Source organism: Pinus tabuliformis, chromosome Q, assembly GCF_031772625.1.
Source record: "Pinus tabuliformis cultivar Carrire ecotype Pingquan chromosome Q, CPIR1, whole genome shotgun sequence".
NCBI classification, from domain to species: domain Eukaryota; kingdom Viridiplantae; phylum Streptophyta; class Pinopsida; order Pinales; family Pinaceae; genus Pinus; species Pinus tabuliformis.
Window position 1 is genome coordinate 693793538 of NC_142296.1, and position 17442 is coordinate 693810979.

The window sequence follows — 17442 nt, forward strand, 5'->3', positions numbered from 1 at the left end:
GTTCAAATTGGTAGTCAATGGGATGGCAAGTTCATCACAAAAGACAGTAAGAAGCGAGGACGAAAAACAACCCTCGAAAGAACTATCAAGATAGGAGAAGTGCTAGTGGAGTCAGGTCGATATGCCAAGCTGACCAAGTATTTCAACATCCATCCTAATCCTTCTCAATGAAGCTGATATCTTGGAATATAAGGGGGCTCAACAGTCCTAGGAAGGGAAGACTCTTAAAAAATATGCTTATGCAGGAAAAACCAAACATTCTTTTTCTGCAAGAAACTAAATGCAGCATGACAGTTTTGGAAAAAATAGCAGTGAAGGCCTGGCCAGGAGGGCTAGTTACAGCTGTTGATGCTCAAGGAGCGTCGGGTGGATTAGCAATTTTGTGGGATGCAAGAGTAATCCAACTTGGCAACATACATGCAAATAAGAATTTCATTCAGGCAATATTTCACTTAATTGGAACCAACACTCATGGACATATTACCAATGTTTATTTCCCTCAGGAAACCAACCTCAAAGCTGAAATCCTGGAAGCATTATCAGTTCTCAACTCTAATAGGCTTTACCCTCTATGGATATATGGAGGAGATTTTAATATGATAGCAAGAATGGAGGAAAAGCAGGGAGGCAGAGGTAGCAAAAACATGGATGGTAACCTACTAAAAGACTTTATTCACAACAACTAGCTGATAGATCTTCCTTCCAATAATGGTTTGTTCACCTGGAACAACAAAAGAGAAGGACCGCAACAAATAGCATCGCGTTTAGACCGATTCCTAATATCTGATAATGCACCTCATTTGGGAGGGGAATTCACAGCTTCCATCCTGCCAGTATCAGGGTCAGATCACTGGCCTATAACACTGCAATGGTACCGGCCAGGCAACAACATTAAATGCCCTTTCCGGTTTGAGGTCTTTTGGCTAACGCATCCGGAATTTCATGAATTTGTCAGATCAACTTGGCTCAAATATAATCCCACCGGTGGTTCTAAAATGGCTATCTTCCAGCAGAAACTAAAACACCTCAAAGGAGAAATCAAACACTGGAATCATACCACCTTTGGCAACATCTTCAAAGCTCAAGCCACACTTAATCAAGAAATGAAAATTATTCAACAAAGGATCATCATGGAAGGACGGTTCGAGGAGCTGGTAAAACGGGAACAAGCTATTGAAACACAAATTCTAGCCAGAGCTCAACAGGAGGAAACCCTTTGGAGACAGAAATCGTGGATCAGATGGCTCAAGGACGGAGAAAAGAACACAAAGTTTTTTCATAAAACTACGGTGCAACGCAGAATGAATAACTTCATATCCCACATCAAAAATGAGCAGGGAGATAGAATTGAGACACATGAAGGCATTGAAGAGGAGTTCCTCAGGTATTTTAAGAAAGCTCACCAAGAACCAAATATAGATAGATTGTAGGCTATAGACAAAACTCTGCGGAATATCCTGAAATTAATCACAGAGGAGCATAATCTTCTCCTCCTCAATCCCATACAGATGCAGGAAGTGGAAAGTGCAGTTCAGCAATTAAAAACAGGGAAAGCTCTGGGTCCAGATGGGTTCACCTCAGACTTCTTCCACCATTTCTGGGACCTCATTCAAATGGAGGTATGGCAAGTGGTCGAGGAATCTCGTACTTTAAGATGGATGTACCCAGGACTGAACGCCACCTTCATAGCCCTAGTTCCCAAGGCAGAGGAGTCCAACATGCCAGATAAGTATAGACCAATCGATCTATGCAATATCATATACAAAATTGTCTCAAAAGTAATTGCTATCCGACTCAAGCCGCTGCTCCCTCTTATTATATTGCCTGAGCAATCTGGTTATGTGGAAGGTAGGCAGATCACAGATGGCATTATTTTAACCCATGAAATAATCCATTCCTTGAAGCAAACCAAAAAACCAGGTATGCTGTTAAAAATTGATTTATCTAAAGCTTTTGATAGTATCAGCTGGGTTTACATTCAAAAAATTCTTAATGCCTTTGGCTTTGCCCCATCATGGGTCAGATGGATTCTTAGTCTTCTGTCCTCCTCATTCTTTTCGGTGCTTATCAATGGTATCCCTTCAGCTACGTTTCGCCCTTCTAGAGGTATTAGGCAGGGGGATCCCCTTTCACCCTTCCTCTTTGTTATCATGGCAGAAGGACTAGGCCGATGCTTGCATTCAGCTCTGTCTTCTCGGCGTCTCAAAGGCCTTTCTTTCAGCAATTCTCCTTCCTTTTCCCACCAGCAGTTCATGGACGATAATATGATTTTTGGTCATCCCTCGGTCCAAGAAGCTCGCCTTCTCAAAGTAATTCTCTCCACCTTCTCTGATGCTTCTGGAGCCCTTGTTAATAGTGTCAAATCTCAAATCTTCTTCTTCAACACACCTGCGCCTACTCAAAAAGCCATTGCCTGTATCCTGGGATTCTCCATTGCTTGCCTACCCTCCAAATACCTAGGAGCTCCTTTAATAGCCTCTGCCCTCAAACATTCCTCTTGGAAAGACTTGCTAGAAAAGCTCGAAGCTAGGCTATTCCTTTGAACTCACAAAGCCCTTAATATGGCCAGTAGAATAGTTCTCATTAAGGCGATTCTCCATTCCATGCCCTTGTATCTTTTCTCTATTCTGGCTGCGCCTAAATGGGTTCTCAAGGAAATAAAGAATCTCCAGTGCAATTTTTTATGGGGCAGTTCAGGCCCAAACCGTAAGTGGGCTCTAGTTAAATGGGACAATGTATGTCTTCCTAAGAAGGCAGGGGGTATTGGGCTAAGAGACCCTGAGCATAGCAATAAGGCAATGGGAGCCAAAATATGGTGGAGATGGCTAGCGTACCCCAACACCCCTTGGGCCTCTCTTTGGACAGCAAAATATGCAAGCAATAGCCCTATTGAAGAGAGAATCCGAATGTCAGAAGTAAGTACCGGTGCAGTAGTCTGGAATTCGGCCATTCAACACAGGGATCTTATACAACAGCATAGTTTTTGGGAGGTTAAAAGCGGAAACAAGGCAAGATTCTGGGAAGATTCCTGGCAGCAGCTCCCAAAGATAAAGGATACTTTCCATAATCTTCCTATGCCGGTGCAAGGCATCAATCAGTCAGCAAAGGTCAATCAATTCTGGAACCCCTCTTCCACATAGAAGTATAGAAAATGGAAGGAGGCTAACCAAATTTTAATGCATGGCTCTAAGCTCACTCAGCGCTCTCTCTCCTTAGAACTACAAAAGCAGCAAATTCCTATCTCAGAAGGACCGGACATACTAAGATGGGGATATGAAGAGAGAGGAACCTTCACTACAAGGGAGGCATATAAAATTATCATCAAAGAACGGATCATCAAGGATACATTATGGGATAAGCTATGGAATTCCTCTAATTGGCAGAAGGTGTCTACTTTCTTATGGCTCCTTTGTCACAATAAAATTCTTACATGGGATAATCTCAGGAAAAGAAGCTTCTCAGGCCCATCCATATGTCTCAATTGCAAGCAAGAAGAGGAATCAACCATTCATCTAATGAAAACCTGCCAGATAGGACGGAAGCTGTGGGAAAAGGTTGCCTTTCGTTGCCAAAAAGATGGCAGAGTGCAAGGGGATATCAGAGCAACTATTCGCAACTGGAGTCATGAGCCCTATCAAAGCAAGCTCCTCAACTCGCTCTGGCAGCTGATCCCTATTTTATTAATGTGGAATATCTGGAAGGAGCGCAACAGAAGAATATTCAAAGGTCAATCCATGTCGCTGGAGCAGATATGGTCCAAAGTGCATCAGAACATCAAGGAGTCTCTATCAATTAAACACTAGTCACCAGAAGATTTTCCCTCAGTTCATCAAGAAAAATCAGTCTGGGACAATTGGCAAATTAATCTAAAGCAACAGCCTAACCCTCAAAACAATCCTACCAAGAAGCAACTAAAGCCAGCAAAATGGATTCCTCCGCCCAGCAACATGTACCAGCTCAACTTCGATGGAGCTTCTAAAGGCAATCCGGGAAAAGCAGGTTATGGAGGAGTCTTTAGAGATCATTCTGGCACTCCTCAACTAATCTTTCTTGGCTCAAAAGGCTGGGATACTAACAACTCAGCGGAATTGGAGGGACTCTGGCAAGGTCTAACTCTGGCTCAGGACAATAGCTTCTTTCCTCTTATCATCGAAGGGGACTCTCAAATCATCATAAATATGGCCACAAAACTAATGCAGGGAGCCCCCATTCACAAGGTAAGCAACAGCTGGAGGATGGCTCAAAGACTTGAGCTAGTAGGTCAGTGGCTCTCTCAATATCCTGCAATTTCTTTCAAGCACACTTTGAGGGAAGGAAACAAACTTGCAGATTTTCTAGCTAACAAAGGAGTGGAAATGGAGGTAGATCTCTATGCTGGCTCATTATCCAGTATAGCCACCGTGGATCAACTCACTGAATTCCAGAATATAGTCAAGAATGACATGCTTCAGCAACATGAAGCTCACCCGGATGCGGGTGACAGCATGACACATGCTTGAGTTAAGGCTCATCAAGGTACCTGGCCTCGCACTTGTCCGGTGATCAAGCAAACAGATTTCATGGCAGGTGAAATAAATCAGACAGGGAATGGAATGATGTTCGCCCGGTATGTCATTAATGGGCGCTGGGTACGAGAGTTCAGACTCAGGCCTTTAAACCTGGACAGGATGAGGATCATTCCCTCTGCTCCTGATGTGTTTTACCCCCTCCCTCTGCTCCCTCCGCATCCCCGCCTCACCGAGTTTGCTTGGGAGCGCGCCCGCATTTTTTGCTCTGTTGGACTCCTTTGCTCGCTACCCCTCTCCCTTCAGTTCCGCCATTTCCTTTGTCCTAGCTGCTGGGTTAATCTGAAGATGCCTCGCCGCAGAGGAATTTCTCGCCGAGGAGGCTCCTCTGCATCCAGAGGCAGAGCTTCTCATTCCACGCCCCAGAATGTTATTCCCATTGCCTCCGCCTCTCCGTCTTCACCTCCGTCAGGCCAAGCTCACCTTCTCTCGCACAATTCGTCTCAAACGACCAGGTTTACTTTTCATAGCAGGCTCAACCGGCCTATCTTGACCGCCAGCATCACTATCAGTCTTGCAGAAGAAGAGGATCACCCCAGAGACTCAGCCCATTCCTCCTCCTCGCAGACCCAGGAAGATAGTACCCTTCAGGGAGAAACGGCGGGGGCGATGTTCAATGCGGATAATATGCAGGAGGATTGCCCAGTTCCTGAGGTCTCTACGCATCAAAATGACTCAAATCAGCACGATGTTCTTGGCTGCGAACCTGTTCATCATGACTGCGGCGTCCTCCACTTGGTCACTCCTACAGAAGGTGGAACTGATGGAATTGAAGATGATGGGCTTGTAACCTGGATAGCCTCGTCTAGCAGAATGGATAAGAATGACACCGACTCTCCGACTCAGGACGTGTAAGGCGGCTTCCTCATCGAAGAATGGTTCCTCAGTCTTTAATCTTTAATGTTCCCTGTGTCTCTGGTTTTAAGTATAAGTCTTTTTGTGCATCTGGTTATGAGTCTGGTCTCAATTTTGCTCAGTGTCAAGGCTAGCCATCATTTACCCATTCTGCAGTATATACTACGAATCTGGCCAGCTATGGGTTGTCTTTGTATCCAAGATGAATTTTCATTCTGTTTACCAGTATCGCCTCGCAGGCTTTAGATAGCAGTGGTTATAGTCTGATCAAAAGTGGTTCTTCAGTGGGTCATTGTATAACCTCCAAGATTTGTAGTAAATTCCAGAATCTGTGGCTGAGGGTTGGCCTCTGCCCCCTCTGAGGTCTCGACCTCCTTGTACATAATCTTTTTCTTTTCTAATAGAATTAGCATTTACTCAGAAAAAAAAAAACGTACACTCCTGATTATCAAAAAGACTTTAACCTGTATCTGGCTGCAACCGATACAACCATCGCAATGGTTTTAGTTCAAGAAGACAACGGAATTGAACATCATATATATTATTTGAGTAAGAGCTTAAATGATACAGAAAGCAAATATGGTTATGTTGAAAAGCTAGCTCTCGCAGCTGTTCAAGCGATACAGAGATTTTGACACTATGTCCTCTTTCGAAAAACTACCATTCTGTCAGATTGCAACCCCATGACTTATATATTATCGCGAAAGTTGCTGGGGGGGAAATATTCAAAATGGATAGCAATTCTACAAGAGTTTGATCCGGAATTTGTAAAATCCAAATCAAAGAAAGCCCTGGTTTTCGCAGAATTATTATGCGATCTCCCATCGTCATCCAACGATGAAACATCTGAAGAAACAATCATGGATGAAACTTTGTTTCTGATATCTTCAAGCAATCCGTGGTATGGAGATATAATCATTTATCTCCAAACCCAAAAATATAGGCTTAATACCTCCCGTTCCGAACAAAAAGACTACAAATTCTGAGGAGGTGCCTCACCCATGAGGAGGCCGAAAAAGTCCTGAATGACTGCCATTCAGGCGCATGTGGGGGGCATCAATCCGGTTACGCTACAGCACAAAATTTTTTACGAGCAGGATACTTCTAGCCAACAATGTTCAAAGATTGCATAACCGCAATCAGAAGTTGCCATGCCTGTCAAATTTTCGATAGCAAAACCAGAATACCACCCGCACCTTTGCAGCCAATAGTTTTTGTTGGGCCATTCGCCAAATGGGGCATTGATTTCATGACATGTAACCCCACCTCGACCGGGGGGCATGGGTATATCATAGTCACAGCTAACTATTTAACCAAGTGGGCTGAGGCGATGCCTACATTAGATAACACTGGTGAAACAACTGCCCTCTTCTTTTTCAATCATGTAGTCTCCAGATTCGGCATCCCACAGGCTATAGTCATAGATCATGGATCGCATTTTCGCAATCACATGATGGTTGAATTAGCTGCCAAATTAGGGTTGTCACATGACAGCTCTACTCCATATTACCCGCAAGCCAATGTACAAGTTGAAGCAATCAACAAAGTCCTAAAGCACATGCTACAAAGGATGATTAGAGTTCACAAAAGGAGTTGGCACCTGATCCTGTACTCAGCCTTGTGGGCACACCGAACATCGGTAAGGAATGCGACCGGGTTTACACCTTTCCAACTGGTGTATGGCCTAGAAGCAATCTTACCAATTCAGTGTGAAATCTCGTCCCTCAAACTCGCAATCGACCTTCTCCCCGGAACTTCAGAAGAAGAGGATCGTTTCTTGGAACTAATCCAATTGGATGAAACCCGTCGTGATGCCGCTTTGGCCAACGAAGCCCATAAGAAACGAGTCAAGGCGCAGTTCGACAAGAATGTCAAACCCCGTGTCTTCTCAGAAGGTGACTTGGTCTTGCTTTATGACCAAGAATCCGATAAATTGGGAGCAGGTAAATTCAAGTCTTTATGGATGGGCCGCTATATTGTTAAACGAGTGTTAGCAAAATGAGCCTACGAGTTAATGGATTATGACAGGATTCCACTGGCACAACCTCGTAATGGGTTGTATCTTAAGCGTTACTATGCATGATTCAGTGTGGTAACCTATATGCTTTTGTTACATTTTTGTTTTCACTAAAGTATTTGTTTTGGTCAAGTAAATCCGCTTTTTACATTTGTCGCAAATGTCCAACCTATTGGAATCATTTGTTGGATATGATGACGGAGCGAGTCGTAGTTCGCGGAACCTATCTTCTGCGGCCTGGGCCATTTTCAATCCAAGCGGCGAGTTAGTAAGTTTCAGAGCGGTATGTATTGGTCGATCAACGAATAACATCGCTGAATATAGCGCATTGATAGAACTTCTCTCTGATTCCATCACACATGGCATATGCCGACTGGTCGTCAGGCTAGACTCATAGCTCATCATACTACAGCTCACGGGTATCTACTCCATCCGAAATCCAACTATATCGCATGTTCCTAAGGGTCAAGATTTTGGAAAGGCAATTTGATTTTATTCAATATCAGCATATTTCCAGAAGCTTAAACACATTAATTGACTCATTGGCAAATTATGTGTTAGATAGACATTTGCAACATTTATAAAAAGAAGCATCTCATCAATATTTGCATTAGGATGAGGTAACTTAACCAAAATAAAACTCCGAAAATGAAAAATATATATATAACTGTTTATGGTTTACACATAATGTTCTATAACCAAGACAAAATTGGTCAAATGACCCAAAACTCAAAACACTGGGGGACACCCTAGTCTAATGATGCTGGTGATAACAAGTCACCGCTTGTGCAATCATGCATAAAAGCCTAGTCCATCGACTTGGCACGCCAGTAGTATGTTGCTGCAACCTCAAAGGCAGCTCGTCAGTCCTCACATCTGGAATACCGAGAGTGAGGCTCTCGACCTGATCCTATAATGCTTAAAGAGTCTCGGCCACATCAAGGTCACGAAGGATAGCCCTTCCAATAGCCTCTCCTGCTGGGGCGGCAGCTGGCACTCTCAGGCGTACTACTGGCTGAACGGGACCAACATCTGCATGAGCACATGAGTTCTAATTAGTCTTGACAGAGTAAAGCATGAGGACATTATAAAAAAAAAACGATAAACATAAATATGGTTAAGAATTTACCAATGGCACCCCACTGTTCGCCAGCCAGCAGCACCAAATCTGGGTCACCCCGGAAGTCCATACCAGCATATGGATACTCGGAATAAACCATCTCATGACGATTAAACCACCTGAAGAAGGTATCAGAAAAACAAATCTAAGACTGACCAGCATGCCTAGACATATGGTTGACCCATCTCTGTATATGTGGTTCAGTCGGTGGAGGTAAACCGAGTGCAATATACTGCGGCTGCATCAGTGGTATCTTTTCCAAGGCGAAGGTGGTCAAAATAGAACCGTATCCAAAGTTCTTCAACCTCCCACTTTTCACACCAGTTGAACACCTTCGGTTTGAGACATTCCAAGGCGTACTGCATATAAGATCGGTTGGCCACATGAAGAGCCGCACCACCAGCCATCCTACCAAAAGTGAACAAAATGGTCCTCAAAGACCTGTCAGTGACATCTCGGATGATGATCTTGCCGTCTTTACTCGGCTGAGATCCCTCTCTGCAATACCTGCGAACATAATCTCTCACAAATTCACCTCCATGGGCCGAACCTGATAAAGAGATGGGGGCACCCCGCCTCGATAAGCCGGTCAAAAAACAGATGTCCACTACAGTCAAGGCTATGGATTTGCCCCTAATCTGGAACATCTGACTGGTAGGATCCCAAGCATCAAGCAAATATTGCAGCAAGTTGATTTGTTGTCTCATGCTAGAAATGCGGAAAAACTTCAACAGGCCACAGTTCCGTAATGCATTTACTGTAACGAGATCGTGTAAAGCAAGCATGTCATCTTCTTCTGCTCACGTTCTTGCCATGTAATGGTCATTTTTCTCCAATAAATCTCTGAAAACAAACAAGAGAAGAGTTAGGTCCTCATTTGGTGAGAAACAAGCAAGAATTTCCATTGAAAACTATGCATAAATTTCCTTCCTTGCGCTCATCACACCTACAGTAGTGTTCTAGGTGCATTGCATGTCAATTGGCCAGTGGATAGGCTAACATCCAACGCACCTTTCGATGCATGAAGGGTGCAATGGAGCCAGGGTGAGTTTTTCAAACCCCAGAGGCTTAGAAAAACCAGAAAATCAGGTTCAGAATGCAAAATGGAAAGGATGAAATGAAAGAGCTCAGTTTAGCTCCTACCTGGTCCAGACGACGCTGAAAATCGTCCACAAAATCTCCCGGAATCAGCTGGTGAAAAATCAAAGGGGGAAAGCACCTCCAAAGCTTCAGCAAGCCAAAGTTCAAATGAAATGGTAAAATGAGAGGTAAAAACACTTTTAAATTACTTTTACGTAATTCGAGTAAAATATTAGTGTCCTAACTTATTTTTCAAACATATATTGTTCATTTCTAACTAGTTTGATGAAGCAATTGAGCATACAGTACAATCTTTGAAGGAACAAAGCTATTTATGGTAAAGTCAAGAAATGACCGTTACATCGAGCAGTTTTAACGCGGACTTCATGCTCGTTAAAAAATAAACATAAGCAATGAGCAAATGTTTCCCCCAGCGTTTAAGCTCAATAAAAAATGAACCAATTTCCGGTAAATAACCGTCGTGAATGTAGTACTTCAGCCTTTAAAGCCTTGGTCGTGTTCTCATCATCACCTCTACTCTATATTGGCCGATCATTCATCTCCATTTGATTGTTTACCCCTTTTGAGGAACAGCTACGAAGAGTGATCCTGTTAGCCATCCTTGTAAAACTGCCGTGATTGGGAAATTCCAAACCTTACCAGGAATCAACTGCTACCCAAATTTATCACTCGTTCCTAAAAAACGAGTCTCCTTTAAGCTCTTTTCAACTGACTCGTAAAATATGAAAATATTTCCGAGCCATTGGCCTCTCCAGCTTGTTAAAGGGACCGGAAGTGCTATCCCTCCTTTAGATTTTAATCTTTTTGGACCTAAGGGATTATTACACAAAAAGATCGAGCGCTTGTTTTGTTCGGCTCGTTAAAAGTATCGAAAATTCATCCCTTCTGTATTGTTTTATACTTTTTCGGACTTAAGGGATTAGATGACGAAAAAGGATTTTTGGAGTTTCCTTTACGTTCCTTTTCAGACTCTCTAAAATTGAAAAGGACCGAGTTGTCTTTGTTGTTAAACTCGTTAAAACCTGATAGCGACAAACTTTTCCATAGCAGACAAGAACGAGTTTCACTATCGCTAGGCTCATTAAAACATAGCGATGGGTTTGCCCGAAGGGAAAATTATAGAACAAGCATATGTTATCCTCCTCAAGCTTGAAAAAAATAAAGAGGTACTGGTCAGCAATGACTGGGGAAAAATTGGGAAGAAAACTTGAAGAAACTTTGTTGGTAGCAAGTCGCTATTGAACATGATACTTTCGCTCCGCATCCAAGTCGGGTTGGGTTGCTTCATTCACCGGTCACATCACCATCGTCACATCACACCATCCACATTTGGGGTTAATGCTACCAATCCATCATGTCAGTGTCGCCGGTATGTTCAAGAGAAGTCACTCAGAGAATTCACCTGTGTCTCACCCACTGCAATACATTTACGCTCCATTTTGTTATGACCGCCACCCTGAACCTTATATCACCAGACCATTTTCACCTCCATTAAAATCATTTGCTCCGTTCCGTGTCATTGATGTGGGATTCATTAAGGCCCTCCTATGACAGATCGCTTCTTGTCGACATCAGCTCATTATCCAAGAAGTCGATCTAGGAACACCCCTTTCAGTACTTTGAAACTTGCATGCCTCAATGGCAAGTTTCTCACTTCCGGCGACAGGTTTACATCAATGGCCTTCGACCGAAAGATTTTGCGTGGTGTTCAACGCCAAGTCCCTTATTCACACCACGTGAATTTTACTGTAGTACCTTGAGGATCATTATCATTATCGGTGATTCCTCTCGCACCTGTTAATAGCTTACATCATTGGCTGGTAATCAAGCGATGTCTTTCCATGTTCGACTCCAGAACATTTCTCACATGGATCGACTTGTACTTTGAGTGAAGATCGAACGAGATTGAAGACCTCGGATCTAGTTTCATCCATTCGGGCTGTGATATATATTCAGGAACATAAAGACATCAAATGTACATCATTGCTGCACAGATAATCATCCAATCTATGGGATGATGACTCCTCCAGAATCATCAGTCTACACTCATACGATTGTCTATCCTATGTACATGAAAATGAATTTATAAAGCTGAGCATGGGAATGCCCGCCTCAGCTAGATCATGAAAATATTATGAAGATAATGTATTGTATTGTATCTTATTACAGGTCTCCTCCCAGCTTGAAAGAACTTTGGATCCTCATGATAAAGCATTTCACCCGACATCAAAAAAGATTAATGACCTCATGCTTTAGGGGGCAATTTTTATAGACATTTTTGGGCACTGCAACCCCAAGTATAAAATTTCCATAAACCAAGGGCTCCTAAGTCCGTAGAAGTGTTGTTCCAACCCCTAAAGGAACAAGGTCAACTGATTACAGCTTCTCCCAGAAGTTCTCCATGAAAAACTCAATTCGACCAAGGATGAGTAAGAGATCATCAATCTCCAAGTGGAAGCAAGAACTATCAGAGGGAAGACACTAATCAAATCACAAGCTGAATCATCTCCCTTACAGACATCTATATATGGATCCCTCATCCCAGAGATCCGAGGGCTGGAATTTTGCATCTTGTAAGGAATTGTTGTTGGTTTCTGTTGAGGGCCCTGAAATCGGGTCAACAACAAGGGGGATACCCACCCGGTCGGGAACCTGGTTGGCGGCTCCTTGCCCGTTTGGTGTAGCGGGTCCGACTGGGGATAACGGGACCACCTTCCCGATCTAAGGGGTGTGTGTGTGTGTGTAGGGTTTGGTTATGCTGTTTCTTTGAAAAATTTTGAGAGCTAATTTAAATCTAACTCATGATTTGACTATGAGCTGCTGAAATCTAATGAAAAACAACATGTGCAATCTACGCTAACCCGGGGTAGATCTTTTTCCATCATGCGATCTAAAAGGATTTCATATAATAACTGGTAATGAAGATTATTCAGCTACTATAAGAATATAAACCATTTAAGATAAACCATTCTGCATAAGAAGTTAAACAGGACAGTTGTGGACTGCATATCGCATGATAAATCATTCATATGTCAAGCATGAACAAATGAATCCATTGTACAAAAGTGCCAAATGGTAACCACACATTTATACATTAACATATAAATAACATCAGCTGCATATCACTCTAAGCAAATAAGTAGAAATTCATCAAGAGATAAAAGTACCATTTATGACTGATTTTTACTCACAAACTTCGAGCAATAATGATTTACTTCTACTTACTTCTAACACCTACTAAGAGTACAGAAATGCAACATCAGTAGCAGCCATTAAGATGCAAATATCAATAAATCCGGTCCTTCCATTCATCAAAACCCCCTCTGAGGTGCAGAAATGCATGTTCTGAGGACAAGTTTTTTGACAAATTTCTGGACCCTTCTCCAATGCAATGAGAAGGGTTAAAATACTATGTCTTAATCCTAATAATAGTATTATTACAAAATTAAGGATTCGGTTTTCAAACGACCGTCCTTTTTCTAATATAACTAAAACAAAAAGAAACAACATTCTAAATAAAACTATTTGTGGACTTGGTCTTTGAAGTTGCATGTTTCTAACATAGGCTTGAGAAGAGTCGGCTGGCTAATTTCCGTTCTGAGCTGGGCTGCGAAAACGACATCTATAAAAGTTGGCGCTACCTTCTTGGATGCGTTCATGATGCACTTTACCGTCATCCATTGGCTATGTGGTTTAACCAGGTACATCTAGTAACTTTCCCAATTCAGTCTAGCTAGTGCTTGGACAGCGTTCCCTTTTGCCTGTGCCTTTTTCCTCCATTCTGTCTCCAGTTGCAACTTGTTTGGTAGGTATCCCGGGGTGGTCTCTGAAATCAAATTGGCCCTGTGTAAATTTTCATTTACACAGTCGATAAGAATACTTGCCTGTGTCGCTGCTGCTTCTGCTGCTTGCTCTGGCTGCGTGATCTGCTCGTCCCATTTATTAAAGAGAATTTCTTTATGATTTTCATTAATTCTAGGTGCTCCTGCTCTTTTTTCCTTCTCATCATCTTGCCAATTCAGATACTCTGTCACTCTGTTGTCGTTCTGATCATATTCGCTTCGCAATTCCACCACCTGACTGGTGATTTTGTCGCTTAGCTCGCAGAAGTGCCTCCACTGTGATATTTTACGCCCCATTTCTTCTTGTTGCTGTAGTAGTTGCTCGTTCAAGCCGATGGACTCTGAAATAAACTCTGCAAGCTTAGGTTCATCTCTGTGTATTTCTTGCTCCGCCTGCAGTTGTTTTTCTTTTTCTTCGAGACTCTTTTGGTAGCCTATTTGCATCTGTTGGAAGTCTTCTTGGAGCTTTTCGAGCTGTCTGGAAGCTTCATTGTTTGCGTTGGCTTGCTGTAACTGTTTTTGCAGCAGTTGTATGTGATTTTCTCGTTCCTTTAAGAGTTGCTGAACTTCAGAGGCCTTGTCGATAGTTGCAGAAGCATACACTCCTGCAATTTGAGACAGCTTCGTAAGATTTTATGTAGGATTATTACTTGGGTCTTTCCACAAGACGTCTAAATGTTCAGCGTCTTGAGACAGTGCATTTTCGAGCTTTCTTTTCTTTCTTTGTCTTCTCACAACTGCTTTGTGCTGGGGACTGTAGAACACATCTAGCGGGGGAATTTCTTCTACGTTAAGTAGAAGTTCTGAGGATGGAGTGATGGAGAGATCTTCTGCTTCTGTGGTAACGCTGACTATGGCTGGAGCAACTTCTTGCACCTCCTGTGTATCGTTCACTGGCGTCTTTGGGACTTGCCCTTCGAGGTTGATTAATTCATTGAAGGACTCCCACTCTTTATCTAGCTCTACTGTGACAAGAGGAGCTTCGATAACCGGAGGGGGAACATCTCTTGGTGGTGAGGTGATAACTTGTTGCTGAAACATTACACTGGACCGAGTTGTATCTTTGACTGCTTCTTCGTTAATTCTTTTGTCATGCACAGATTCTTCAGGGTGTTCGGAGCCTTCTCGCGCGGCGTTGGACTTAGATTTAGAAGTGCTGGAGTTCTCGCTGAGGCTGACGCTCGGAGTTGGCTCTCTAGTAGGTACTCGTAGCCTTTCTAGTGGAATGCTGGCCAGCCTTCTATCTCTATATGATGTGAATTTCTGGAGTTCACCTGGAGATAGCCTTGACTGAGCTTCTCGCAAAATCTCTTTGAGTGAGCTCTTACCCTGAAAGAGATGGTCAAACAAATCTTTGTGTCCGCAGAACACTCTTATCTTGACGTTCGTAGTAAACTCTTGGGCAACTTTATTTGGGTCGAATGGCCTCACCGGGAACTTATATAATTGAAGGCACGTAACGTTTTCCACCTCATCAAAAGTGTGTCCTGCATCGAATAAAGAGAAGGCCCCACAATTGACGGGAAATTGAGGCCAAATTGCCTTTTTCTTATCTTTTGATTCTTCGGTTAAGCCGCCTTCAGAACAAGTTTGGTAGGCAATTTCTCGAGCCAAAAGCTTATCTGGGACATACAAGGGTAGGACATGTGGAGGTACAGTGCTTCCATAAACTCTAATGTAAGTAAACCATTCTTCCCCAAACCATCTTGCGATGGAGATGATGTCAGTCTCGACTTCGGGAGAGCACCTTGGGGGGTCCTTACCATATATCATTCTATATATGGGCAATATAAGCCCATGGCAAATTTGGTAAAAATGAGGGGCAAACTGGGAATCCCACAAGACTTTGTGATAGACGTGAATAGGCAACGGGTCTTGGGTAGTCCATTTCCATCCCATAATGGGGAAATTAGATACAAGGCAAACAGAATCCATAACATAGGCAGCCAAATAGAAAGGAGGATAGAACCTTTGAGAAAAGGACCTTTTGGACCTGTAACTAACCACAGCCGTATATAGAGTATCGAAAAGAATTTTAGCCCAATCTACTAAATCGGCATTTGTGGCAGCGTCGATTAATGGCAGCCACTCAGATGAAAACTTGTTGATATCGGGCATACCAAACAACCTACACAGCATGGCTGCAGCAAAACAATATGGAGGAGTAAGGGAACTAGTGCTGTACATACCTTTCTTATCCTTTTTTAACGGCTCATCTCTTCTAGACCATTCTTTAGTGGTGTCTGATAGATCTGGGTTCTTCATTGCGAACTTCCTAAGAAATTCTACATTATAGGTCACTTGCGGTTCGGGCAGATGGTACATTAGCTTCAGATCTTGGGCGGCGAAAGATCCCACGATCCCATGTCCCTGAATCTTGAATTGTCTGTTGTTTAATTCTGCATCATCCAGAATCCACTTGACCATATCTGTGTATGGTAGAATCTTAGGCCTTGCCGCTATTCTGTGAAGGAATGAACATGCTAGGTCTTCTAGGGTTGCTTTAGAGGAGCGTGGTGCAGCTGCAACGGCAGTCACTTTCATTATTCTCGGCTTCTCCTCTTCTAATAGCCTGTACATGCCTTCCCATGTGGAGATTCCTGCATCTCGGTTGCAGGCTGTATCTGTGTATAGGGGCGCCATCTCCTTGGTCTTCTCTCTTGCTTCGAAGCTCTGAGCCTTGTTCTTCTTTCCCATTTTTACTTTGTGTTTCTTTCTGAGTCGTCTTTGCACTTTGTTCCTGCAGATTACAAGTGAAATGGAATGTCCGATTAGAAAGGTGATGGGAGAGTTTTAAATGCAAGAGATAAATCAATTACGCCACCTTACATGAAGCAAATATCCAACAAGGCACGTGTCTTTAATCCTCTTAATGACTGACAACCAATTTACTTACTAATATTAAAAGCGCATGATTTCAGGTCAGGTAATGGTAAGTGGCTTTTCCTTTGAAAGGCGCGCCCGGAGGATTCGTACTAAGGTGATTTTATGATTTGCTGACGCACCCTCGCATGTCGCACGATCGCAATATCGCCGATCGCAAAACCTAGTGCCTGCCAAATCTCGTCTGGCTTGTTTATGCGATATGCGATCTAGCGATCGCAATATCGTAGATCGGCGAATTTCTTGGCTTTTCGTTATGGAAATCAGTATGGTGCGATGCGATGTTGTTATTAATCATGAGGGTGGCGCGTGTTTTGATTTTTAGAAGAGTAACGGAGATGTTTCCCATCTTTTTGCATACACGACTTTAAAATACCTATCATCTTCCATAGAAAAATATCTAAGATGCCTTTTCTAAATTATGATTTGTAACTTCAAAAAAGAAAGTCTAGCTTTTCTTAAAAATTTTATCTAAGGGTCCCCATTCATTCGGTATCATGATTTGATACTAAATGAAAAAGGGGGGGGGGGGGGGGTTGTTGCTGGCCACAACAATTGGCGACTCACTTGGGAGAACCAGTTATCTCTGTTATTTCTATTGACGCTTTTTAAAAACTTCTGAAAAATTTAAAAATTTTGAACTTTATTATAAAAAGATAAGACAAATGAGACTTCAAACTGTCTATGATGTTTCGTTTCAAACTCTTTCCGTTTCAATTATTTGTACATCCAGTTCGTCTTTGCATCTAGATCAGCTGTTATTTGGTCTTTGTAAAACATAAAATAAAGTCTTCTCTGTTTATCAGTCCCTTAGTATGCTCCTTAGTCGCAGGTAGAGCCTCTGCTGCCAGCAGGCGTCCATAGCCTCGACAGGGTTACCTTTTAACCAGCAATGATCCTTTATCCTGCTTAAGGCTATTCGCAACATTCCAGAGAAAATCCTTTTTACACACTTTTCCTTTTTTAATTCTCTAAAGAACAATGTCTTGGTTTGGTGGCCAAATTATGACACAGTCATTCACTTGATTTACACTTTTGCTGATCAAGCCGGCTCGTGAT

The 17442-nt window shown here is 42.7% G+C and overlaps 1 protein-coding gene across 1 annotated transcript; it reads left to right on the top strand.

Annotated features, from left to right (window-relative positions):
- The first annotated feature begins 287 nt into the window (after window positions 1-287).
- Window positions 288-1430, top strand: LOC149221432 (uncharacterized). The gene is made up of 2 exons (XM_089387379.1): window positions 288-633; window positions 820-1430. Exons 1-2 carry the CDS (start codon window positions 288-290, stop codon window positions 1428-1430), a joined length of 957 nt encoding a protein of 318 aa, XP_089243505.1.
- The last annotated feature ends 16012 nt before the right edge of the window (window positions 1431-17442 follow it).